The sequence below is a fragment of the Motacilla alba genome, chromosome 3 (assembly GCF_015832195.1).
Source record: "Motacilla alba alba isolate MOTALB_02 chromosome 3, Motacilla_alba_V1.0_pri, whole genome shotgun sequence".
Lineage (NCBI taxonomy): Eukaryota > Metazoa > Chordata > Aves > Passeriformes > Motacillidae > Motacilla > Motacilla alba.
Window position 1 is genome coordinate 48,436,525 of NC_052018.1, and position 26,430 is coordinate 48,462,954.

General features: G+C 37.6%; 1 protein-coding gene across 2 annotated transcripts in view; it reads right to left on the bottom strand.

Moving 5' to 3' along the window:
• Window positions 1-26,119, bottom strand: part of FRK (fyn related Src family tyrosine kinase) — a 48,606-nt gene extending 22,487 nt beyond the window's left edge. Inside the window, exons 1-2 of one of the 2 annotated variants that reach the window (XM_038133096.1) lie at window positions 24,538-26,119; window positions 2,622-2,743 (exon numbers count right to left, since the gene is read on the bottom strand). In XM_038133096.1, the coding sequence (XP_037989024.1) occupies window positions 2,622-2,743; window positions 24,538-24,968 (553 nt within the window). In that variant the 5' untranslated portion in view covers window positions 24,969-26,119. The remainder of the gene's footprint in view (window positions 1-2,621; window positions 2,744-24,537) is intronic. The other variant, XM_038133094.1, reaches the window with a different exon arrangement.
• Between the last annotated feature and the right edge of the window lie 311 nt (window positions 26,120-26,430).

The following is a 26,430-nucleotide window of genomic DNA, read 5'->3' on the forward strand; positions in this document are numbered from 1 at the left end:
TTCTAAAATATTGGGTTGTGACTTCTCCCTTGTCAGTGCATCACCTGCCATGGAGATAGAATCCATCCTTCTGCCTCAGCTTTAGTGTCTCATAATTCCTACTGATGGCACAAACAGGAAAACTCTCTTCTCCATAGAACCTGGCGAAGTGAACTACCTTCTTTCCTACTAATGCTTCCCACAACACAAACCATTTCATTGTTTTCTTTAGAATGCTTTCCAAGAATGCTTTAGAATGCTTTCCAAGAAGAAGACAGTAAGTAATGAGATTATGGACATAAAACATCTAGACCATGATGTATACTATTAGGTTGGAAGCAAAATACAAACAGATGCCACTCAGCTAAGCTGATTCAGTAAGCAGCAAATAATATTTAGTTCTTTGGGATGAAGTAACATGATAAGGATAAATTAGGTTCAACTCTGGGAAGCTGCTAAAGAATACAGCAGCATTGGGAAATGATGCCACCATTAGTGTCTACAGATTGTTTCAGTTTACCCTTTTTCTTTGCCTAAAAGAGCACAAACATTTAATAAATCTGAGATTACACATATATTCATGCATACATTTTCAGAGGACAACCCATGTTTGTGCATGAAGGAGAGCTGGCTCCTGCAGATGGAGCCTTGCCTCTGTATATTACTTTCTTCAGTGCCACTCTTATCTTCCTTAATCAAACAAACCGGCATGAAACAAAACCACACTGTTGGTTTCATATCTTGCTCTATCATTCATCATCAAATCTCCTCTTCCCAAATAAGCTTATAAAAAATGTAAAAAAATGTCTACCACAAGCTTTCATAATTGAATCAAATATACTAGATCAGATGGAATATTTTTTTATCCAAAATTTATAATGAAAAAACTAGACAGCAGCATCAAAGGGTGATTTTATACCACTACAAATGCTGGCCTAATATTTATTTTCATTCTCTTGGATTTTTCTCTAGTTTACCTAAGATACTTCTACTTTCCTGTTAGAGAAGTGGTCAGGATGCAGGATAAATAATTAATATTTTAAATATTTCCTAAAAGGAGAGATAATAATAAAATAATTGGCATTTCCACCCCCAGGTGCACAAATGAAAGATTTTTCATTGGTTTTTGGTAATGTGCCATGTATTTATGCGCCATCATTAAGAAGATAATACAGGCTTGTCTTTCCTTCCCTGCATAACACCCTCCTGTCACCAGTCTAGCCCAGTTCTTGGATGAAATCAGCTCACAGATGAACTTGAAGGAAGCTGAAACCATGTAACACAGCAATAAGTTGGCACACGCAGAGAAAGCATTTTGAAAAGTCTGTGGCTGTAATACAGTCCCTGGATGAAAGCATGCACACACAAAGAGGCCAGTTCTGTCACAGCTCAGGAGCAGGCTGATTCCTTGCTAAAGGTAGTTTTCCTTTAAGCACTTCATGGTAAGGACCACCTTCCTTGAGGGTAAACTGAAAACTGTGGAGTAAACTCTCTCAATACTGTAAATATCACATTTATTTCAATAAACACCCCGGTATTTCACATTTCTTTGTCTTGGCAATAAAAAGCATTCCTCACATTACCACAAGACACTGCAGGTATATACACCTTAGTTATAATTGGGAAAGTGAAACCAAGAATATGTTTCTTCACAACCTTGTGTTTCTGTGTATGTTCAGAAGGTGAGTGACACATATTCACCCAGGCAAAAAAGGAGTCAACATGAAAGAATCCGGTTATGGACAAGGTGCCTCTCTTTTCACTTATATAATTCTGCATGTGACTACTCATGATTTTTTCACAAACATCAAAAACCTTTCCTGGCTCTGGAACTGATATAGGTAGAACATATTAGGAAGTTTGGGTGTATAGCCCTGTTGTCTCAAGGACAACACTATACTCGTGGTAAGTGACTTGCAGTTGAATAACAAGTTTGATGGGAAATGTTCACAGAAAACAACCAATGAACAGTCACATTTACTATCTAAAATGGCAAATACATACAGCATGAAAAAACATTATGTACTTAAATATGAGTAAAATTATTAATTAATAAGTGTCCTAATTTGATAATGATTCAGATTCAAATAAAGGACTTAAATAAATTTCAAAATCATCAATCTAATTTTTTGCTGATGTTTTCAATGAAATTTTCAATGAAATATCGCTGATTCTAAAGTACAGCTTTGAAGACCTTCCTACAATTTTATCCCTGAAAACAAATTAATACAAACCTAAGTGTGAGCTCTAACAGAAATCTCCTTTTCTTAAATTGCAGACATCTGTCAACATGCTTTTATTTTATTTTTGTTTGTGTACTAATCAGAACTGTAGTGTACCATTTTAATGTAGTTTTTTAAGCTTTGGTCATGAAACTATATTAAGGCAGCTAGAACACTGGAAGTACTAAGTATAAAAAAGTTAATTTCTGTTCTGAGTATTTTGATAAACAAAGTCTATAAAATATAAACTCAAATTACTTCTGCCAAGTTTTCTTTAAATAGCTCCTGGGGAGAAAAAAAACATTATTATGAATTTAATTTCATTTTCATGCAAATACTTTATTGTTCTTGAAGATGAAAAAGCCCAGACCACCTGAAAAATTTTTAAAACATTGCTTCAGATGAAAAACTAGAAAATACCTGAGAGTGAGTATTCGCCTTTTAGACTTTCGCTTTCTCGGATTAGGAAGGCTCCTTCCTTGTTTTCAGGGTATAACAGTTGTTTCTCGGCATCTGCTCGTTTGATTGGGCCAAAGAACCATCTGAACAAATAAAAACCATTAATTTTACCACTCAGTGAAACATACCAGGAAGACAGTTTAGCTTTCGTAAACATGCTGCATATTTACTAAGAGATAATCTGTGCTATGTTAATTAAATGTCAATAGTATGGGGGGAAAAAAGCCAACAAGAACTACAGAACAAATTTATTGCTAGAAAACATGGCTTACACATTTGAGTGAAATCTGGATTTTATTGCTGTTGAAAAGTCTTACTGCTTTCAAGGCAACAAGCATTCAGAAGTGACAGACTGGCCTTGTCTTAGAAAAAATCACCAAGAAAATTTGCCAAGGCTACAAGGGCAGAAATTGATGCCAAGCCCTTTGATGCCACTTGAAATAGGTAGAGGTGCAGGTATGTGCTAACGACCCAACAACTTAAAAGACAAAAGATCTCTCAAACTGCAGAAGGGTTCTCAGATTCGAAGGTGTAAATCACCCTGCTTCCCCATTCCACTGCCACGTCAATACCTCAAAAAAGTTACTGGCAATTTTTCAGCTTTGCTGCTTTTTGACAAACAAAACCAGTGTATCCCTCAAGTCACTACAAAAATCCCCACATCCGTGAAAATCTACTCTGATCTATGGCTTCTAAAACATTTTTCCTCACTAAACCCTGTACGTCACAAAGGCTTGTTTAAGCAATAATTTTAATTTGCTCCTCTGAAGACAACATGTAGCTCTCTTGCTGCTTTGTGCTGAGTTTAAATTAAAGAGAAATAAGACAGAGATGAGTCAGCATTTTCAGATGGGGTGGTGTTCAACTTCCTTCCAGCAAACATGCAAAGCTCTTTCCAAGATTAGCTCCACCTCTCATTTGAAGCAAATTATGATAAATAGGCACCAGAAAGATGCCATAAGCTCACAGGAGAATTCCTTTTAAATTAATCATAGCTAAAACTGTTATACAAACTTCAAATATAAATTAATGCACCACAAGTAGTTGCCTACTTGATTTGTAAATTACGAGTGAAAAGTACAGACGGAGTCATCAACAAACTATTTTAGTATCTGCAAGGCTTGTAGTCATCAGGAGGAATGGAGGAAATAAATGAGAATACTTAGCTGATCAAGCATGAGGACTGATAAATGGGTTTGTATTAACAAAGAGGAAATAAAAAGAGGCAAATACAGACAGCACTAACCCATGCTGAATATGCTTTATTAACAAAAGAAAATTAAAGACTGATTTTTTCAGACCATATTCCTGTCCACTGAGTTGAAGATGATTTGGATAAAATAGGTCTTGATACATATTTGGCAAGCAAAGTAATCTCACTAGAAAGCTGTAATGTGTTAGAAGTAATTTTAATTAGTTAAATGTGTTCATTAATTTAACTAATTAATTTAATTAATTCATTCATTAGACTGCAGAAAACTAAGTAATCAATAAATGTTCAAATCCTTGACTAAGGTTCTTGTCAAAGGAAGAAGAGTACAAGTTCAGCTGTATTCAAATCGCAAAGAAAACCTGTCTGCCTTAAAATCTAAATTAGAATCTTTCTGAAATTTCTAAATATACCTGCTCTGAGAATAACATCGGAAATCTAACAAACTATATGAGCAAAAACAAAATAATATTTGTCCCATTGAAATATTAGCTATCACTCAATCATGTTCAAAGTGACTAATCCTCATTAGAGTATATAAGAAGATGTGTTTAATTTTTTGTCTCCTTTCTTCTAGGGTTACAAGGATAGTACCTTTTCAAAATAATCTAATTTTGTACCAAACCCAAAAGATCTTCCAGTGTATTGCTAGCAAGGCTGGATTTGATAGCCATAGTCAAAATATAGTCTTTATGTAACTCAACATTTGAATATACACTGTTAGTAACTCAAACTTCTAAAGCTGGAAACTTGAGCAGTAATACAATCTAGGTAAGTAAAGGAAAATGTTGGTTTATTTTGAATATATAAATTAATACACTATTACTCTGTGTATGTAAAGCTATGTCTACAATATAAGCCATGATTTGGGAAAATGATATGCACATAAGTGCATCACATTTAGCATAAGTATCTGCTTCTTTGATTTCAAAACATTCCAGCTTATATGCTTATTTTTATTAGGCTGGAAAATCTTCACTTAAATCAATATGAAATTACCATTAAAGGTAATATAGAGGATATATAACATGTAGGTTCTGACTCCAGATAAACCTAGCAGTTAAAAAGATCCTAACTTGCAAAATAATATAATTAGAGCAACAGTATTAGAGGAGGTAAGTGTAACTGAAGCAATTATTATGGAGGGTGAAAAGTGGATACATATTGTGTATTACCTCATTTGCCTGACTTTATATGATCTGATTAAAATGTTTCAGAAAAATACAGGGAAAATTACTTTTAATAGCACTTGAATATTTGATTCTTAGTTCAAAGCCATTTGGTTTGCAATAATAATTATACAGTACCAGAAGTAATACTGAATGTGAAAAAAATAATCTCTTAACTTCAAAGCAAATAATTTAATTTGTTTTTCACTTTTTTTTTTTTAACGAAAGCACATCTGAATTTAAAGTACTAAGTTCAGTGTAATGGAAGTTTAAATTCCTTTTATAAAGCATGAAGAGCTTATTTCGATTTCTAGCAATTGAACTTCTGCTTCAAAAGGCTTAATATTTTACTTCATCCAAAAGTGTGTATCATAGAGAGAAAAGCTCTTAAAAGTAATAATGAATCAAAGTAATTGCTCACCACGAGATATTGCTCTGCAGGATAGGAAGGTCAGACCAAAACAACACCCAATCCTCAGTAAATCTATTCATGTTTTATAGCTCAAAGACAGATGAAAGTTTGAAAACAGAACATTTGGAAAACAAGAACTAAACATGAAGCACTATCCATTGAGCTAGTTAAGTAACTTCTCTGACTTACAGTGTCGTGTCTTGGCACCAGACAGTCCAGGAGAAGTTTGAATTAGCAATTCTTACACATTATTAGCCTGAACTTCAGCTCACAGCCAGGACCCTTTGGGTCATGACTGTCAGTGCTGGATCAGTGGATTACCAGGTATGGCACAAATGAGTGCATTCAGAACTGGGCACAATTTTCCATTTCGAGCAGGAGCTGTCTGGCTAGCACAGCAATAGTGCTCTTCTGTCAGCAAGACCCAGGAACATGATTTCTCAGCCAACACAGCCTTCAACACCCCAACTCCCTTTTAAGTGTAGGATGCCAGATCTGTTTTTTGGGGATTGTTTCTAGCAGCTTCCTCTAAATCCCTTGCTTACTCTATCATTCATCTCTATCGGGAGTATGTTCATTAAAAATTCCAGGGTACTTCCAGGTCATTTTGGCCACCACATATATGACGACTTTGGAGTCAGAAAACATGACCTTCATATAGATCCATAACAAACATAGTCTTCACTTGTTGCAGATGATGCTCAATACTGGAATACCAGTTAGATTTGTTGTGGTTATTGCGAGCACAGTAATCACATCTGTTTCGGCCATCAGTTCCACTAGCACGTTTATCATCACCATATCACATCATGGATCATAGTAGGTTTTGTCATGGCATGTTCCCTAACTGTGACAGTATCACTGCTGAGACCTCTAAAGACCTTCTTCCAGCAAAGGAAATCTGCATCTAGCTGAATGCTGATGTTTATACTTGAAGGGCAATTTTTTTAAGAAACAGAGATCACATCACCCTATACTCATTCCTGCCTACCTATTCAGCCCAGTTTGAGTTAAGATGGAGTTATGAGTTCAAGGGAAGTTGGTAGAGCTACCTGGCTCCACCACTGACTTCACTGAGAAGCTTTCTGTCCTCCATGGTGCAATGCACTGCTGATCTCCATCTAAATGTCAAAGCCCCATTTACCTGGCTTTGCTTTCTGTCCCCCTGTGCTTTGCTACATAAAAATCCACTAAAATAAAAGTCACTCCTACTTCTACACTTCTTATAGCAGGAAGATATGGCAGGAACTTTCAAGCTGGACAGCAGAAGAGAGGAAGAGTAACATGGGCCAAGACCTAAAGCAAAGAAACATGTGGAGGCAAAGTTCTCCAATGCTGTATCACTGGCAAGATTTCCAGTGCCTGGTAACATGCCTAGAAAAGGACAAAAGCCCCAGTGGAAAAAACAAAACCCATAACAAAAAGAAAGAGTATGCAAATGAGTTTTCTTCCTTCCCATTAATGTAAAATCCCCCTGTGATCAAATCTGTGCAATGCATTTACTTATCTGAGATAGAGACTGAAGATTTTACAAAAGATCTCAACTATTCTGGGAACTGTGGGCTTTTTCTGTTCTGAAATTAACTACCCAACATTCAGAACTAATCCCCTCCCAAAAAAAAGGATTCCCAGCCATGCTCCAGATGAAAATGCTCTCAGGGGAAATATTTTCTGGCAGCCTGCCATTCCTTGGACACCCCTTTCACAGACCCCACACTTCCCTACATTCGACCTGTCTTCTTGGTCTCTCCTGAATCCCTAACGTGCTAAATCCTGACTCTAACACAAGGTGTGTGCTGAGCCTTAGCCAAAGCACTCCACTCATGGGCCAGACAAAATATTTCTTTGGACATGTCACTCCTTGGGCAGCTCCTTCACAATTGTACTCCAAAAGAAACTCTAAATTTATGATAAAGGACTCTGTAAGCATCCCTCTTTGGGACGTAAGATGCTCCTGACCAAGCTAAACACCAACCCTGACATAACATCTGCAATCTTAAACTTTCTTGGAAACCCCAGCAGATCCCTCAATGCTCTTTTGTTATTCTCACTGAAAACCAGCAGAGAAAATGATGCAGAAGTTTTTCACCCATTTCCTTTAAGGCTCACCACTTTCCCACTTTTATCCTCTACCAATATTTAGATATAATATGTATAGGAGAAAAGTTAGAATTAACTCTAAAATGTCATATCTGAAGTCACTGAATTTCCTTAAATAAGTAGTTGTAGCTGGGATATGGGGAGATTATTTCAGTTTTTCATTCAAGTTGCAGGATATTGGAGGTAAGATAAGGATAAAAGCAGAGGTCTGTGACATACTCCTAATTTTGTTAATGCTCAGTTAAAAGCAAAAACCCTGAAGGCTGAGTCAGCAGTCTGTATGTGGTACAACCACATATAGAAGCTGTGATCATCACAAAAGGAATGAAGAGAGAGGAAAGGGGAAAAAATGCTAAAAAATAGCAAGGAGAAATAACAGAATGAATAACAGCAAATAAGTCACATAAGATTTATTTTCAAAAATTACTGAAGATGTTAAAATGAACAACACAATCCTATCCCGGATCAGCACTTTGTGGCATAAGGGCATCTTGCTTGTCACTTTTCTTAAGTGCTACAACTGGGACTTACTTTCTCATGTTGGGGTAAGTCTCTTGAGGCTGCTAAATGTCAACAGCTGAGAGGGTTTGTTGAGATTCCTGTAGTTCTCCACCAGAAGTCTCCATTAGGGAACAAATGATGCTGACAAAAAGGTTATCTGGCCCTCCACAAGATTAACTCAAGTGTGTTAACTGCGTCTGTAGTACTAGGCTGAAGAGAATAGGTTTCTTTGACTGAGAAAAGCAAAAAATTACTGCATTTAGAGAAAAATTCTTGGGTGAAGATAAAAAAAAAAAAAAAACCCACCCAGATACTCTCTATACAGAAACCACAAATATGCCAGTTTCTTCTGGAATGAAGAAAGCTTGTGTAAGAGCTAAAACAAATATAGAAAAGCTCCAACAGCATATGAAGTTTACATTTTAAATGACTCAAAATGTCCTGTCATAGAAAGCTGTAACTGCATACTGAAGTACTTCAAAGTTAGGAGATTACAATATTAATATTGCTTTCATGGCATCCACTCAGCCATTTTCAGAAGATCCACTGTGATACCATCTTTAATTATATGGTCATATCCAGTGCTCCCTACAGTGTTAATATGAACGCTGCTCTCTGAATAGTTACCCTCTATTTTGTTTTCTCATTGCATAGATAGAGTTCATTTACTGTTTTAAACAATTTACATTGTTTAGCATCTGCTCTCCATGCCAGTTACAAAATTACATGAATGGCTTATTTCCTAGCAGCCTCCATTACAGTGTTCAGTACTGTAATATCCAAATGCTCTACAAACATTCATTAAATTCTTTTTGTGGCTCTTTTCCTTGTAATATACTTTCTGTGGTGGAGAAACAGCCCAGAAAGGGACTAAGGCAATATGAAAATACTGTGAGTATTTTCTACTAATTTTGGATGTCCATCTTGAAAAGTCCAGGGCCTGCCTTTCAGGAATTTAACAATTTGCACAATTTAACATTTATTTGGACAGCAATAGGCACTAACTTCTGTGTCACAGAAGACAAGGAGAGATGCATGGAAAGCTAAAGAGACAGAGAAAGAGACAGAGAGATCCTCCAGGGCCTTATTCAATTACTTTCATCATATGACCACCCTGTGACCACTGCCTTACTCAGCACATGGAAACCTGAACAGCCTTGCGTGCACCACTCTTCTCTGCTGTCACCCATGCAGGACAAAGAAAGCTGCTGAACCAGCTTTTAATCCATGCCAGGTTTGCAGTCTGCTGTGGGTAAAGAATAGTGCAGAAACAGGGGCAGAAGTTTACCAAGGGAGCCAACAGTAAGTACTCTCTATGCTGACAGGCAGACTCCAAGCATTTTTGGGTTTTCCCAAAATATCAAAAATAGAGAATGCAACTGTCAAATTTTAATAATATGTTCAGTAACTACATATAAAATATAATTTTATTTCCAAGGACTTGGTTATTTTGAAGCAAAGTTGTTTTAGATAGCAAAAAAGCACACATTTTTAGTGCACCAATTTTCCCTACTAAATATCAAGCCCTTTCTCCAACTTACATGAACAGAAGATTTCTTGTATTGTTCTGAGCCACATTTTTTGCTTCCAGGCAGAGAAAGGGGCACCCTGTGCCTCATCAGTGCCTGGTATCAATCCTGGAAAATTCACACCCAATCAGGCAAAGCCTGGAAAAGTTAAAAGCAACTAAACAAGCTCTTCTGATAGAAAAGATTAGGTTGTTTTAATTATAAGACAAATGAAGAAATAACATTGCTTCAAGAGCTGATTTTACAAAAAATTAGGAAATATCACTGCGTAGATGAAAGCCTTCCAGATATAACATATCTAAGAAAAAAAATTTGCTTTACAAATGATGAGGTGTATGCATGAAAGAGAGAATGGGAGATGAGTGCTGGCTGACTAAATTTTTCACCATATAGTCTACAGTGAACCTGACAGTTTCTGCAGAAAAAAACAAAACAAAACAACAAAACCAAAACAAACCAACAAAAATGAAACAAAAAAAAAAAAAACCAAACCCAAAAACTTCCACAAAACAAAACAACAGCAAAACCAAAAGAACCCAAAATGTATGAGATAAAACCAACCAAAACCAGAAAAATCTTTAGTGTGGCTAAACCACAAAGATGAACACTTGCCAGCAAGATTCCTTTCAAGAGCATTTTCAAAAACACAAACCTTCCCATAAATGGGCTAAGAATCTAAACAGTAGAAATTCAGGGATTTCTCTAGGACTTGCAGACATTAATTGGGCAGAATCCAGAAAATCTAAGATTGGTTTTCAGGCAGAGCCCTTCCTCCTTACTTCTTTCTACAGGCATGCCTGGGATCATTTTTAATTCTGTCATTTACTATCAGATACTGAAGGGTACATGGAAGGACAAAATTTAAGAGGAAGGAATTTAAAGCTAATGGTAAAGGAAGTCATAGGACATTACAGGAGGAAGGGAGAAAACAGGACAGTAGAAATTCAAAGCTGAGAGCACCATAGAATTAGCAAGTGGATGGATTGAGAGAAGAAAGTCAGGGTCTGTAGGCGATGATGAGAAAAGAAAGACAAAGCTGAGGACTGCATTCAGTGCCCAAAGGCTATAGCCTGCTGCTGAACTGCTGCACTGCTTGGCAAATGCTGATTTTCCTCTTACCCTGCTCCCACAGGGAGCCTGGCCTTTGGCAGCCATTTCAGTCCTACTTGGGAAACAATTTTACAGAACATCTCTTGAAACAATTTCCCAGACTAACTCTCACCGTGAGGATTGCTCTACACAGATCTTTTCTCTGTCACTTTCTTAGTTCATCACACCACTCTTTTTTGCACTTGCCGAAAGAATAATTTGACATTAGTTTCCATCAAGTATTTATTGTCTAGGACTCATTGCTTTAAACCTCATTCAATAAAGTACTAACAACTAAAAGTGAATCAGGAGAGGTTGTTAAAAAACATTAATATAGCAACACCCTTCTCTGTCTACATAAGTAAATCATCTGAGATCTTAACACATTGCAGAGAGTACCTGACATGGATTGAAATAAAAAACCATTTAAACTGTTTACGTACAGTGACTCAGCACAGTTCTGATTACTTATTTACCACAATAACAATCTAATTCCCTCCAAGTGAAATGAGAAATTCAGGTTTTCAGGAACAGTTATGTCAGGCATCACAATTAACCTTTGGCAACTACAATGAATTTGCTTATTACGGAAAGAACTGAGTCATGTATATTGCCCAGAAGCCTGTTGTTGAATAACTTATCACAAACTAAAATGAAGAGTATCTTGTGTGCATTGTGTATGGGACTTGGAGTTTCTGAGTCTTTTCACAGTGGATGGAATAAGTTTGTTTTTCTTTCCACAGAGAAACATGTAAATAGATGTACATAAAATAGTTGTGTAAAAAAAGGGCTTATTTCTACACCATGCAAGCAGCAGAGAGCTATCAAAGCAACAGAGCAACACTGGTTTATGTTTTTAAAAGTCTGTCTGTATTTTGAAAGTGACTGTCTGTCGTAACATGCTCTAAGTTTTGCTGTATTTTCCACACTTTGAGATCAACATTGCGATTTTTCTTTGAATAACCATTACAGTGTGAAATACAGTTTTGGAAAATAACAGATCCCATTTTGCTCTTGGCTTTTGGATAACGTTTTCTGAGTGTTCTTGTCAGCAGATATAGCTGACTGGTTGGTGTTTTTCCAGAAACACTAAATTTATGTTAGACTTGAGAGCTTTTTATAGGTGAGATGGCAGAATATAAGAGGAGATTTGAAAAGAGGCATAGAAGTAAAAAGGAAAAGAGAATTAAATTATACTTCTCCATCTATTTTCTAAACAAAATATTATAGTTTAATTTGACAAAGTACTCCATTTGAATAATTTTAAAATTTAAAGGTTTTTTGTTTCTATTTTCAAATAGAAGTTCCAACAAAATATAACAGTGTTTTTCCTTTTTATTTTGTTCAGAAGTGATTACATTATCTGAACACAAGATAAAACCAAGCAATACTCTTCACATTATTTCAGGGCATATTTCAGTTTCATACAAAGCTAAAATGAAGGATTCTTGAGAAACCTCTCTGCTTTTTTCTTCCAGGTGAAAGGAGACATTTTTCCTTTCTTTTGTCCCATTCATATTTGAAAATGAATATGTGTACTAGAACACAAGTGATACGTTCATCCACGTAAATGGGGACCTTTAGCTAAAACAAGGCAATTTAGACCTATGTTTCTAATATATTACAGTCACTATCTTGATGGAATTTACAATGTGCATAGATGCTTAAATACCGTAATATGGAAAACATAGCACTTTAATAAACAGGGGTAATATTTTGGGGACTAAATGTTTCTGAGCCTACCACCAAAATTAGGCATTACTTTTGCTATAATTTCTTTGTAGCAAGATGGGAATTTGCAGGTTATTGCCAGAAAAAAGTCTTTATACTTCTAGACTGAAGGAGCAGATTCACCACTCTATTTTAGTGTCCTTAAAAACAGATGGTTTCAATTTACTAATCACTGACAACTGGACTGTAACACTGAACAGTAGCTTACTCCACACAATCCCAATGGCTGCAAATGTAAAACTCTCACCTACCCTGTCAGACTGACCTTATGTGTATCTGAGACACAAAAGGAGCCCCAGGCTCCACTAACAAATCAGTGGGACAGAGATGAAGAAACTGCAGGAGATTACTTTCTCATGTGAAGAGGGCAAGAGATGTGTCAAAAAAGACTCTGAGCCCCTAAAGTCTGTTTTGATCCAAGAAATATCTTTATTTTGTGTTTTCAACGTAATAAATAATGAGCTGTGCCCTAAATAAAGGACCCTAAATAGAGCACCCTAAATAAAGGGCCTGTCAGGGCTTCACAGGCTTTTACAGTAAAGTAACTGTGTGGGATTGTTTAGGTAAGGGAAAATTCAATAGTGAGTAATTTGGTTTAAGCCCATCACAGTGGCAGGCATTTCCTCTTCCAGTCTAAAGCAAATTTACTATCTTGCAAACATAAACACCAAGATTACTTGTGCATTAGCCTAAAAATCTGTGACACATTGTGTGCAAACCTTTCCCGCAAGGACAGGTGGGCCATGACCGTACTGTCACCTGTTGTAAGGGATTATGAATAATACTACATTCATTTTTCAGTAGTTGATAATGGCAGCTGACCACGCTGCAAACATGGAAATTGATTTGCTCTGAGTCTGCTGCAGGATGACAAACCATTGCACTTTTGGCCACTCTTGCACTCGGTAATGACTGGAAGTGACTGTTTCTCCTGTAGGAAGAGTATTAGGAGGTCAAGGACATGAGCTGTGTAATCTAGCATAGCTCACCCAATACTGGGTTCACTACACATCAGGAAACAAATCACAATCTGATAGCATTAATTTTTGGAAATATCCATAAATTTATCTAATTTTGTGAGTCCCTGTTTGGCTATTGTGTAATTAGTTTTAACATTTGTGTTCATTCTCCACAATATTAGTAATCTGCATGCTGTATTATTTAATCTACTCTGAAGTTCTTCTATATGAGAAAACAAACACTAGGTGAAAGTGATATCATATTGGTTTTTGTGGTGTTTTAGTTACACAAGTTCCATTTAAGAGATTAAAGTCAATTGTCAACGTTTATTCTCTGTTGTAGTCTTGCACCTGAATAAGAGCTCCATTGCATTTAAAGCTTGTTCTGAAACAATGACTTGCATTTGGAGTCACTGAAAGGCTACCACTGTCTTTAACATCAATTGCTTTAGGATTTGGGGTGTGAAATACAGCCATATAATCACCTCTTAAAAAAAAAAACAAAAACCCAAACTTAAAATACTTTCTTGAGACCCTATTTCTGCTGCATAGTCTCTCAAACAGCACTGTAAAATCTTGCATCAATGTTAGTAGTACCTGTATACATTTGTACTTCCACACTGATATAATATACTGTAAAAGTAGCAATAACTCTGCTGCTCATAACGGAGGAACAAAGTGGAAATCTTGAGGCAGCCGTAACGTTAACATGGTACGGAGAACACAAATAATGTGAATTGATTTAACACCATGGGAAACTCAAATAGACAAGAAAATTTTCAATCATACATTCACTTAAACCATTACAACTTCCAAAAGCACTCAATTGATTTTCTTGAGAAAATCCTTTCAGAGAAATTATTTTCTTTTCTCACAGAGAAACTAAGTACAGAAATAATACAGAAACCCTGAGAAACAAGTAGCCCCCGTGCCTGCCCAAGACACAGGTGGCAGAGCAGGTATCTTCATCCATTTTGTGTAGAGTTCTCTCTTGGACATTCACTTGGGTTCACACCTCAGACTATTGCTAGAAGTCTGGTGGACGTGTGTCCTCTGCCAGGTCAGCCTTCAGTGGAGGACAACCAGGACATTGACCCCAGAGGGACTCATAAGGAAACTGTCCAGTCTGGCATCCTCAGGTAACTCTAAGCCAAAGGACAGAATGGTTCTTTCATGGGGGGACAAATTACTTAAATAAAGGGCCTTCCACCTTTCAGACTAACCTTTTCAGGGTGACAGATGTGAAGAGTGACACAATAAAGACACCTTTGACTTCTAGAAGTAAAGCTAGAGCACATCAAACTCCATATCAGTGCATCTATTATCAGACCAAGACCTTCACACAGATTTCTTTTGCAAGAGATTATAACACTACTTAAGATTTATGTCAGCATCACAAGAAGTTTCTGGGTGATTTTTCAAGAATTTTAGCTCTGCAATAACAAGATCTCATTTTCTCTTTTCTTTCCTTGCACATATTCAGAAAACTAATAATTATTATTATAATCAAGTTGTTATTCTGGAATAACATCCTGAACCCCCAAGTTTACATCCTTATCAGTTGCATAGTCCAAGTTGGCCTGTCATTTCCTGGTACCTCATCAGCTGGTGTGACTGAGTTTATGTCTGGTTCACAGAATCACAGAATTTCTAGGTTGGAAGAGACCCTTAAGATCATCGAGTCCAACCCATGTTCCAAGACCTCAACTAGATCATGGCACCAAGTGCCACATCCAGTCTTTTTTAAACACATCCAGGGATGGTGACTCCACCACCTCCCTGGGCAGATGATTCCAGTATTTGACTACTCTTTCTGTGAAAAACTTCCTCCTTAATTCTAGCCTGTATCTCCCTTGGTGCAGCTTGAGACTGTTATTGTCTTTGTTAACATTAACTTGTCAGTTTTTCTGTCTGTGTGTTTGTCTCTCTCCCTTTCCTTGTTGGCAAGGTCCTCAGATAATCCTGAAAAAGAAATGTTCCCACGCTCCACATGCCCTTCTCTGTCAGTGCAATTGAGCAGCTCCTCCTCATCACCATCACCCTCCTCGTGTGCCCTCAGGTTTGTCTGTGAGTTCTTGTGCATGGCTCCCTTCATTACACACCCTTAAAGGAGCAAAGACTCCTTTTGTATTCCCTTACAGAGACTTCCACTAACTGAAAAGATCAGTAATTTCAGAAGGACAACTGGGGCTGGTGAGTTCTCAACATTTCTGAAATTTACGGTACATATTCATTCCCACATGTGAGTCTTAGATCTCTTTTTTTCTCTTCTTTTGCAGTGAGATTTAAAAAGCTGTGCTGCAAAATTTTTATTCTATAAATACAGGAATAAATATGTTAATTAAGCTAGAAATAGATCTAATTTAGTGAGAGAAAGCTAAGGAAAAATTCTTACTGACATTACTGCAGATAAATTTATAATGTAAAGTATTATAGAGTACTCTTCACAGAAATAGTGGAATGTCAGTTAGTGCAATCCTTTATGGAGCTATCACTTATCACTGCTTTGTTTTTCCAGTTTTTATTGATTAAGATTAGTGTACCAGCTTGAAAAAATAGTATGTATTTCTATGTGGTTTAAGTGATAGGGAAAAGGAATACTTTTTCATTATCAATATTTTGATCTTCTAAAAAGCTATTTCCAGATGATTTCTAAGCCTGTATGGAGAACTGAAAACTGCAAAGATGTAAATTTCCATTCTCATTTCTTATAAAACTCATGGTTTTCTTTACACAGATATGAGGTGAAAACCTGAGTGTCAACATCTAAGAAAATTCTGATGAAGGACAAACTTCTTATGTAAAGAAGTTTAATTTCTTAGTTTTAAGGTTTTAACACAAGAAGGGAAGGGCCTTCAAATATATCCTATATAGTATTGTTTAAAAATAACTGAAAATTTACTTTTCCTCTTACACAGAGTAGTAAATATGTAATAACATTTTGTCCTTTTTAAAAAATATAATTTAGTAAATTATATTCTTTCTCTGCTATGCATACCTTGCTTACATAGCTTGAAAAAGATCAATACATTTTACTACAGAAAAGCATCTGAGTCTGGTGAATCATATTTTCTCTACTAACCTCTTTTAAAACTAAAGCATAGGTAAATTTTGTGTCATCGAAACTATGCTGCTGGAAGGTTGCTCAGTATCAAAATCATTGCAAAGTCTGCTATAGCCTCATGTTGAAACATAATGTCTTCAGGATAGTAACAGGACATATTCTGGGTTTAGCACTGTGTCTGTGGTAGGGAGCAAAACAATTGATGGATAAATCAATTTATCCTGTGAGGCTAAAGTCATTGATGGTGCAGCCTGGGTTGACATAGAGACATTAGAGTAGATGGGGCAGATAGGTGAGATCTGTAAAGGACCAGTCCCTGAATATCATAGGGACCTGTGCAGTGCTACCATTTCCTTTTGTGCCTATTTATTTTCAGCATGTCTTTTCTTTGTGCCACTCATGACTAAGCAATCAACAAACTAGGAAAAAAAAGAAAAAGCCAAACACTCATTTAGAAATATAAAACTTTCCACAGAGATGAGAAGGTTTTTTGTGAAGTTGTTTTTTTGTCCTAATAGCTTGGTCTTTGCCCACCAACAGAAATAAAAAGTTGGGCAATGTCAACACCTATGGTTTTGCTAAGCAGACTTGACAACAGGTCTGTAATTAGACGTAGCAGTGATGTACCCTTGACTTTGCTTGTACAACAGTTCCAGCCTGTGGTGACCAAAGAAAGTAGATGGGTATGAGCACTTTTCAGAAAATCCTTCCTGAAAGCAATGGGGCTAGAGAGAGCCATTGGTTTGACCTTGTAGGGTATCTCATGTTTTTATGTCTTAATCTCTTCAGTACAGATAGAATCTTACACAAAATCTTCTATAACCAACAGTGCTTTTCACATGTGACAAAATAATTCTTCACAGAGATACCTGACCTAGTTTGTTTAAAATGAGCCCAGCTTTAGGACTTCTTAGCCTGGCTGAACTGTTGGTTACTATTTCTCAGTTCTAAACCTGCTCAGAGATCACTCAGCTCTGTGCAGCTCTGTATTGTCCTGGGCAGAGAGCCATCAAAGACAGCTATTGAGGAAACATTGTACAATACCTGGAGAATGTTTCTGCCAACAACATTACTCATACACAACTAATCTATGCTAGCATGCACAATGCTTTTCCTACTGAGTCAGAAAAAAAACCCCACCAAACAGGACTATCAAGTTGTTATGACAAGTATGTGGCCTTTTTTTCTTCTTTTTTCTCTAAAAGGCACAGTAAAGACCACCAAGCCTTTGGGAAAGCTAACTAGCCGTATTTGCAGGATGTGTTTTAAATACATTTTTTTGGTGTTCACATGATTCATTACCGTATTCTACATAATAGAGTAATGAAAGCTCTTTAGTTAATGATTATAATATTCACACTAATTTTGAATAAAGACAAGGTAGGATAAAACTTCCTAATTTCTCAGAACTTGAATAGAGCAAGACATATATATTTAGAAAACTACATTGCTAGAAAAGGGTGACCTTAATTAGGGAAGTTTTCATGAACTGCTCATGTATAATGCCATAACTCTTTCCACTTTTCTGAGCAGAGACACATTTTCTGAACATGGATATGCACATGGATGTATAAATAGTACTAGCACTTGAAAAAATGTGTCATTTTACAGTTTGGTAAACCATTTACTTCTTTGTTCAGTATAGTCTTTGAATATTTAAGAAATAAGCAGAAATCAAGTCAAAGTTTGATACGTGCTTGAAGACAGCACTGGAATGCTTACCCATCATTAAAGAAGTTAAATCATTAATTTAGTGGTCTTTTTGCGGTATTTCATTGTTTAAATTCAAAAAAGGCACTCCCAAGTCAAAAAACATCAAAACCATGACCTAGCTCAGCAACACACACCTCAACTCACAGGGCTGTATTGCATGATCTTAAAAATATCAGTCTTATAAACTTTCTCTATATTGTGTGTGTGTACACATGTATATATGTCCCCATGGATAAAGTATATCAATTGAAAGAAAAGATGGAATTTCACATATAGGCTTTTCAATGTTTTATACTAAATGCATATTTTGGTGGTAGACACCTTTTCTACCAAAAAAAAAAAAAAAAGTAAGAATGACTTTTGTATTTGGCAGGTTCCAAGAATGTGCAAACAAACTACTAGAACTTTGTGCAGTCATTTAGCAATGAATAATTTTTACAAGTTCATTTCAGTACAAGGGTTAGTGGTGATTCTGGTGGTGTCCTCAGGAGTTTGTACGGTGACAGAATGAGGAACTATGAGAGCAAGAGAGAGGGATCACACAGAAACCGCAGTGGATTATATTCAGTTTTCTGAGGTATTCAGTAGAATCCAAGGTTTCACTTTTAAAAAAGCCTCTAGACATTTTGACTGTAAATACCACTTTGAAAAATGACCCACGTGAACCAATGAAGCCCCAAAAGCCTGACTTCACAGGAAGTCTAAAACAAGTCAGCCCAGTGAAAGCTTTATTGTTCTCATATAGTAACTGAAATTCAGTCAATGTATGAAATAGTTAAAGCTGACTCAGGTAATAAAAGGTGAAGGAAACTATGGAGATTGACAAAAATAACCTGCTAGACACTTCTGCTTTTAGACAGTTGTTGAAAAAGCTCGCTGTGGAATTGACTGGTGAGGTTTCATTGATTAGGTTTGGGGCTGTTTCCACCAGCTGGGAAATACCTACATAAGATATAAGAGATATTTTTAAAACTGAAAAAAGTTAAAAGTAATTGCTATGATCCCCTTTGACTCAATCTACTAGGAATTTGTATGGATTTGCTTCCCTCAGCACAGCAGTCTTGTGTCAATAATGCTGGCATGAACACATGGAATGAATGATGGCCAATGGCACCCTGGCCTGTATCAGCAATGATGTGGCCAGCAGGACCAGGGTGGTGATTGTCCCTCTGTGCTCAGCACGTGTGAGTCCTGTGGTCAGTTTTGGAACTGTCTGATTACAAGGACACTGGAAGTCCTGGAGCATGAGGTCACTGAGGTACAGGAGCACATCCAGAGAAGGGCAATGGAGCTGGGGGAGGATCTGGAGCACAAGGAGGAGGAGCAGCTGAGGGAGCTGGGGTTGTTTTGTCTAAAGAAAAAAGGGCTCAGGGGTGATCTCTTTGCTCTCTGAAACTACCTGGAAGTTGTTGTGAGGTGGGAGTCAGTCTCCTCCAGATAAATGACAAGAAGAGAGGAAAAGTTGTGCCAAGGAAGGGGATTGGTTATTTAAAAAAAATTCTTCATGAAAAGGATTGTCAAGCACTGGAACAAGCTTCCTGGGGAACTGGTGGAATCACCATCCTTGGAAGGGCTCAAAAGGCATGTGGATGTGGCTGTTGGGACCAGTGGCAAACACAGTGGTGCTGGGTTAATAGTTGGACTCTTAGAGGTCTTTTTCAACCTCAGTGATTCTAAGATTTTATGATTGTAAACTGCCTTTCAATAAACAGACAACAGGTCCATCAGGATGGCAGGCGAGAGCCCCCTCCAAGAATAATATATCCTTCCTCCATCAAAACCAGAACTCACGTCACTCCAACAGCGAGATGTTTTCTTTTATTTTTGCTTCATTAAAATTAACTGTAGAGCTGGGCTGTATTTCTCATCCAGAACAATTTGCACTATGTCATTTTCTTGTTTAGTTTAAACAATTGGCAGTAGTAAAACAAGAGCAGGTGAATATGTTACTATGGTTCCTGTTTGTAGTGCAGAATAACAGACACAGAAAAAGAACACTGAGACAGGAAGGTCACACTCTTTGCCAAGAAGATCTGTCTTTTAATTCAGATTTTGGTATTTGTCAAGTTGTTCTTTCTGATCATCCTTTGTTGGATGTGCAAATTAAATTACGTGATTCTATCTCCAATAACATTTTTTTGTTTTCCAAGTATTATATGTCTTAACACAGAAAGAAGAGCATTCCAAATTCATGGGATGCAGGAGATACAACCTCATTCAAACTACCTTAGAAATGAAAAATCTGTCTGGCTCATGGTTTTGACTGCTACCTGTGACACAGAAAGAAGAAAAGCACCAAGTGCTCTCACAGTTGTTAATTTATCATTAGCATAGTTTGTGTCTGCTTTTGGTTAGATATAATATAAAATAATGTTTTCATGGTACCAGATTTATCTCCTCATAAAGAGGAAGTTCACTATGTGACTATGGTTTGTCAGATTAATGCTTCCACTCCCCAACTGCCTTTTCCCCTCTACCCTGGGAGAGACCAGGAGAACACACCTGTCTCCAGAGATACTAAACACAATTCCTTCATGATCTCTCCACCTGACAGGTTGTTTTTGGTATAAGAATTACAGCAGGTGCTAGAAGAGCTCAGCAATGAGAAGATGCTTTACTGGTAAATATAAAAATGAAAGGCCTTGTTTCCTCAGTCTGTCCAAAACAGACTTCATGGTAGCAGGTGTGCACTTCTTGGATGCATTTCATCTTGTGCAGCACATGTTTGGACTGAAATGTTGCAGCAGACAGAAGTCAAACCATGGATTTACCTTTTTTCCCCTATTCACACAGATTGTTACTAATGTCATCCAAGTTGTCTACCTACAAAGACATCACTTAAGCCAAAGGAAGGAAGCAAAATGACATTTTTTTTCTTAGCAAGAAATTGTGCACAAATAAGAAGTGTTTGACATTTTATATAATTTAGTTCTATTATGTAATATAAATATACTAGCAAAATATAAAAAAATGCCTCCTTCAATTGTAGCATACAACTTCTACCAATAACCTTTGGTCAAAGGAGAGGAATACAGTAAAGAAATCTCCTTCTTTCTCAGTTCTGATAGCCAAGGATACATGAAAATTGCCTTTGTTGTGAATAGCGTTTATTTTTTGGTTTTTCCCAGATGAGATATTGGAAATCCTTTCTGCCCTTTTCCCCAGACATTGACCCACCTTATCAGCTCTACCTCAGTCATATCGGAGAGTCAGAGACACCCAGGAAGAAAAAAGAAGTTATCTAAAGAAGTTTCTTACTTTCCTTCTTGCTTTACTTCATTCTCTTTCTTACCAAGTGAAAGAAAAAAAGGCATGCCTTTCTCCCTGATAAAAATTCACAGACACTTCAGCAAGGAGACAAACCGGTCTGCTGCAGCACTTGTTGAGAGCAAGCAATGACCCAGCATTATTCCCTGCCAGAACTGACAATACAGTGCCAGATGGACTATCTGATCTCTAACTGTCTCTATAAGAAAGACCATGTCAATATGTTGATAAAAGAGGGCCAGACAGATTTGCTTGTTAATACTCTTGAAGGTCACAGGCAAAACTGAAATGATAAGCAAAAGAAATTTGACTACTCTGCAAGCAGCTCTCAAGCATTTATTGGCTAAACTTATGGAGTGGCCCCGTCATCTCTCACCGTAGAACCTTTCATGCCCCTCTATTCCTTTGTTTCAGTGACTTTATGGAGTAGCCATGCATGCATGTGAATGCAATTTTTAAAATAGTTTCTACACAAGCATGCTGAAATCAGCTGCTAAAGAATGTGATCAGTCTGGTTTTCTTCCCAAGCTTCCTAAGAGTCACACCATGAATTAAGTCTGTTTCTCAGAACTGAATAGCCAGTGTTTCTTTGTCTAATGAGATAGAGATGCAATCCGGAAATAAAATTCCTGTTGTCTCTGCAGATGTACAGAAGCTGGTTGGTGCTACAAAATGTGCATTTAATTAAGTCAAAGACTGTTGATCACCTGTGCCTGGCAAATATTGCAAGCATAAAAACCACACTGCAAATATATGGTAAAAATGTGCATTTTGGCAGGTGAACACAAGATTGTGAGTCTTCCATTCTTTGTCAATTCTGTCCTGGGACCTAAAAGGATCCTGCCATACAGGATGCAATGATGCATTAGAAACTTTGCATATTTCCACAAATGTCTATATCATGGCCATGAAAAATTCACCAGCACCAAAGGGAATTAAAACCAAAATAGAGAGATGAGATAAGATAAACTCAGGTTGGGTAGAGAGAATTATTTAAACTTTAAGTTTAATAAAAAAGACACTAGAACAACCTTTTTTCTAATTGCAATCTTTAGGGAAAACAAAGAGTGGTTCTTTAAACCATCATTACTTTTGTTCTTACTGTTTCACTAGGATAACTGAGGTGTAAACTACAGAGGGTGGGTGAAAGGGAATTCTTGGAGGAAATTGTAGCAAGGGATCTTCCAATTTGATACAAGGCAATAAAAATCCTCATCTTGAGAATAAACAGCTCAACTTGAAATGTCTAACAAAGCAAAGAGGTCTAGCTTTATTTTGGCCATGTTTGAGTTGGGATGACCCTTCAAATGTCCGGCAGAGGTCCTTTCTAACCTCAGTTAGTCTATTGTTATATGTGTGTGGGCCGACAGGCTTGTACATTTGTGAAGATTACTGAAGCCAAGTGACTTAGAAAGAAATCTGAGAAAAGAAAACATGTTTAAGCCACATTAATCTTGCTCTGAAACAAAAAGCTCATTTGGGAGAAATTACTTCATCTGAGAGCTGGAAAAACTCTCCATTGTTTCCTCTCCAGTGTTCTAACGATCTATAGAGAAAAAACTTTTCTTGTAACTTAGTCTTTACTATAAAGGGAGAAAGGTATATAAAAAAAGTACAAAACAATAAAATTGATTCAGTAACAAGTAAAAAAACAGAGGTTACACAACAATGCACTTTGGCAAACTTAACTTAGTATTTGAAGCTCTAGATACAGAAAGATAAGGACATTAGGAGCTGAGATGTTGTATAACTGAGAAAAATTACTTTCAAAGTATTAACAGCATGAAGAAATCTGATGACTTCTAAGAAAACTAGCTCTTGAAAGAGAGCAAAGGCCAACCTGAGCTAAATTAGAGCCTAACACCATTTATCTAGTGATTCAGAAAATGCCTTCCCTGCAGATTAATTTCTCCAGTTGGAAGAATTTTTTTGAACATGACCATTGAAAATGTTGTCTGCCTGAATACAGAAATAGAAACAGCTGGTCAAACTCTGAAAATTAAGGTCTTCAGGTTAGAGATTAATCTTAGAGCTGCCCTAAAATTCCTCTAGCAAAAATCCTACAGCTGATAAAAGACTAGTATAATCATATCTGAGCCAATTTTCCTAGCCTGTGGCAGTACAGTGGGCAGATCAGGTCGAAGATGATGTTTCAGGTCCAGATGAGATTTAACTGAAAGGCTGCATCACCATCCCTCTAAAGTCAACATTCATTCTGAGACTAATAATGAATGTCGCTTATGGCATTTCTTTACACAGTGATAATTTTTTCCAAAATATACCCCTGGAACTGCATTCAGACCTATTTCAGCAAACATGGACTCTGACTTCAACACAGAAGTAACTGTGCAGCCCAGGCTGATTCAGATCTTACTCATCATTACTAGGGAGCCAAGTAACTGATTCTGTGTGATTCTTGATCTATTTCAGAATACTTAATAAGATCTGGCATGCTTTGAAGGGGCAGAAGAAGATGGGATGGATAATTAAACTCTGTGAAAATTTAATAACTTCATCTGTACTCTGTTGTTATATCCACTTTTGCCCTTTGCAGTACTCACTGCAGTACTTTTGTCCTGAGAGCAGAGATTTGCCTCCAGAGAAGACGCACATAGTCTAGAAGGAACCATTTGAAACTTATCTGCTAGGGACTCACCCATCATTTGGAAGAAGATGAAAAGGTGTAAAGGTAGCTTGCTTTAACTGATTAACTGCTAACTTTGCAGCTGTTTAAGTTGAACACTTATTCAGGACAGGGGTCATATATTTCTACTCTCTGGACATCGTTGGATACATACTTACTCTTATACAAAAAAAAAAAAAAAGAACCATCACAGCAGTAACCAACTTGATCTTCCCAGGTGATTTTTAAACAAGTGATTTGTGTATATCACAGAAGGAAATTATTTAAAACAAAATAAAACCCCTACACACTCTGCCTTCAGTAATTTATTTTCCTGTGACCACGGTGTCTTTTGTTTGCCCATGCCAACTAGTGCTACCATCTCTAGGACCACCACAGGTTGAGTGTGGCAGGGTAATACCCAGCAAGTGAAAAGGCAGTGACCTCCTGTCTCAAACCCATGTAATATAACAGGGAAGAGTTTCATTTCACACAACGTAGATTACTCACGGCTCAGCTTCGATGCTCTGGTCAGCAGCTATATAGTTGGCAGGGATGTAGCCCGTGAGCTTGCGGCCAGGACAGACTGACCCCTCTGGCAGGAGGAGCTTGGCGTACCACCATCCCTCATGGGATGCATTCAGCACTTCCAGCTTCTCCCCAGCTCGGAAGCTCAAGTCATCCTCAGTGCGAGCATCATAATCGAACAGTGCCACAAAATTGCAAATGTTTGCTAGCTCCTGGCCAGGCAGTGGAGGTAAAGGTTTCTCTTTTATCTTACTCTCCAAGTCCTTCTGTCCTGCTTGGAGGTCAGGTTTTATCACAGCAAGGTTAGCGAAGACCTGGCCTCCTTTGTCTTCCTGCTCATCATTTCTCCCAAGGAATAAGCAGGGAAGGTAAGGCTCCAAACAGGGACAGTGCTTCCGGAAGAAGTTTCCCATCTTGATACTTTTTGCTTCCTCTGCTTCTGCTTTTCTTTTGCTTTTCCCGGTTGCAAGACCCTTAGACCAATTTTTGCACCATCCACATCTTAGCTTTTTGCGGACTTCTTCTCCCCCTTCTCCTTTGGCGTAAAATGAAACAACTCTTGGCACAGCTGGAAGCTCCTCTCTGGGTCCCACGGAGAGCTCATTACAGACGCCTCCCAATTATGGAGTGAAACCTAAGCATTCAAGTGCCAGCACACGTATGGAGGGAATTTTTCACTTCCTCTTCAGAAAAAGGAAAGCAACACAACAGCTGTGCTGGGCTGAGCTCTGAGAACAACGGCAAAGTGTGAGCCTCTTCTGTTACAGCAAAACAATGAAGCCAGAACATGTAAATAAGGGAGGCTTTTCAATTCCTTTTGCTCAGGATGGGTGTTTGCTTATCTCAGATGCAGTCTGGTCATATGATCAGTGGTGAATGTCTGTCTTGGCAATGATTAACCAAACTGACCTGCCTGCTTCCTCAGCAGTCTGACGTGGACAGCTTGAATGAATATTTCTTTTTGCTTCCCGGTTTGTACTGGTTTCGGTTCACAGTGGGAAGCCTTTGCTTGCCTGAGACTGGCAGCCGCCCTCACCAGGAGTGCACCTGTGGCTCCTGCCCTCACTCACACCCAGGCACATTCTCTGCCAAGTACCAACTCTTCAAACAAACCCTATGTCTTTTTGGGGTTTTTTTATTTCTTTTATTCAGCTGGGATGGGCACTTTTTACAAGGAAAACCAAATATATATGGCTTACAGTAATAAAGCAGTATATTTTAAGGCATTCCTTATTCTGCATTTTAAGGAAACCAAGGCACTAGCCAAAAAGCATTTCTCTTGGTGGCTGGCTGCTTAAATCAATCCTATATAAAAATAATGGCTGTTTTCCAGTCAGCTTGTAAGCAATGACACTGCATTGACCAGTATATTCCCATTTCTAAAGTATCTCTAATCCAGCATACAGACCAAGCATGGGTGTCTGGAAATTGTGTGGCTGTGGCAAAGCAGGCTGAAGGGTTGGCTGTCATATCACAGCAGTGCAACCCAAGCTTTGTAACTCCTGGAAATCACCGCAGCGTGGGGGACATGGAATGGTTGGAACAGGAGCAGGAAGCACAGAAGATACAGCAATAGCCTGTTTACACACAGTGGTGGTATTTCAGTAAGAGACAAACTCTTACAGATCAGAGTCTATTTATTAAGATACACACGGAACTACAACTTCCCAGTGATTAAAAAAACTTAATCTTTTTTTTTTTTTTTTTTTTTTTTTTTTTTTTTTTTTTTGGTCAGGAAGCTGACTTCTGTGGTTTTATTTTACTAGAAAGAAAACACCTAAATAACAGAAACCAAAGTCACTTGCTTTCATCATGTCTCTTATTCATTTGAATGAGCAGACCAGTGGCAGGGGCAGAAGGCTACTGACAAACTAG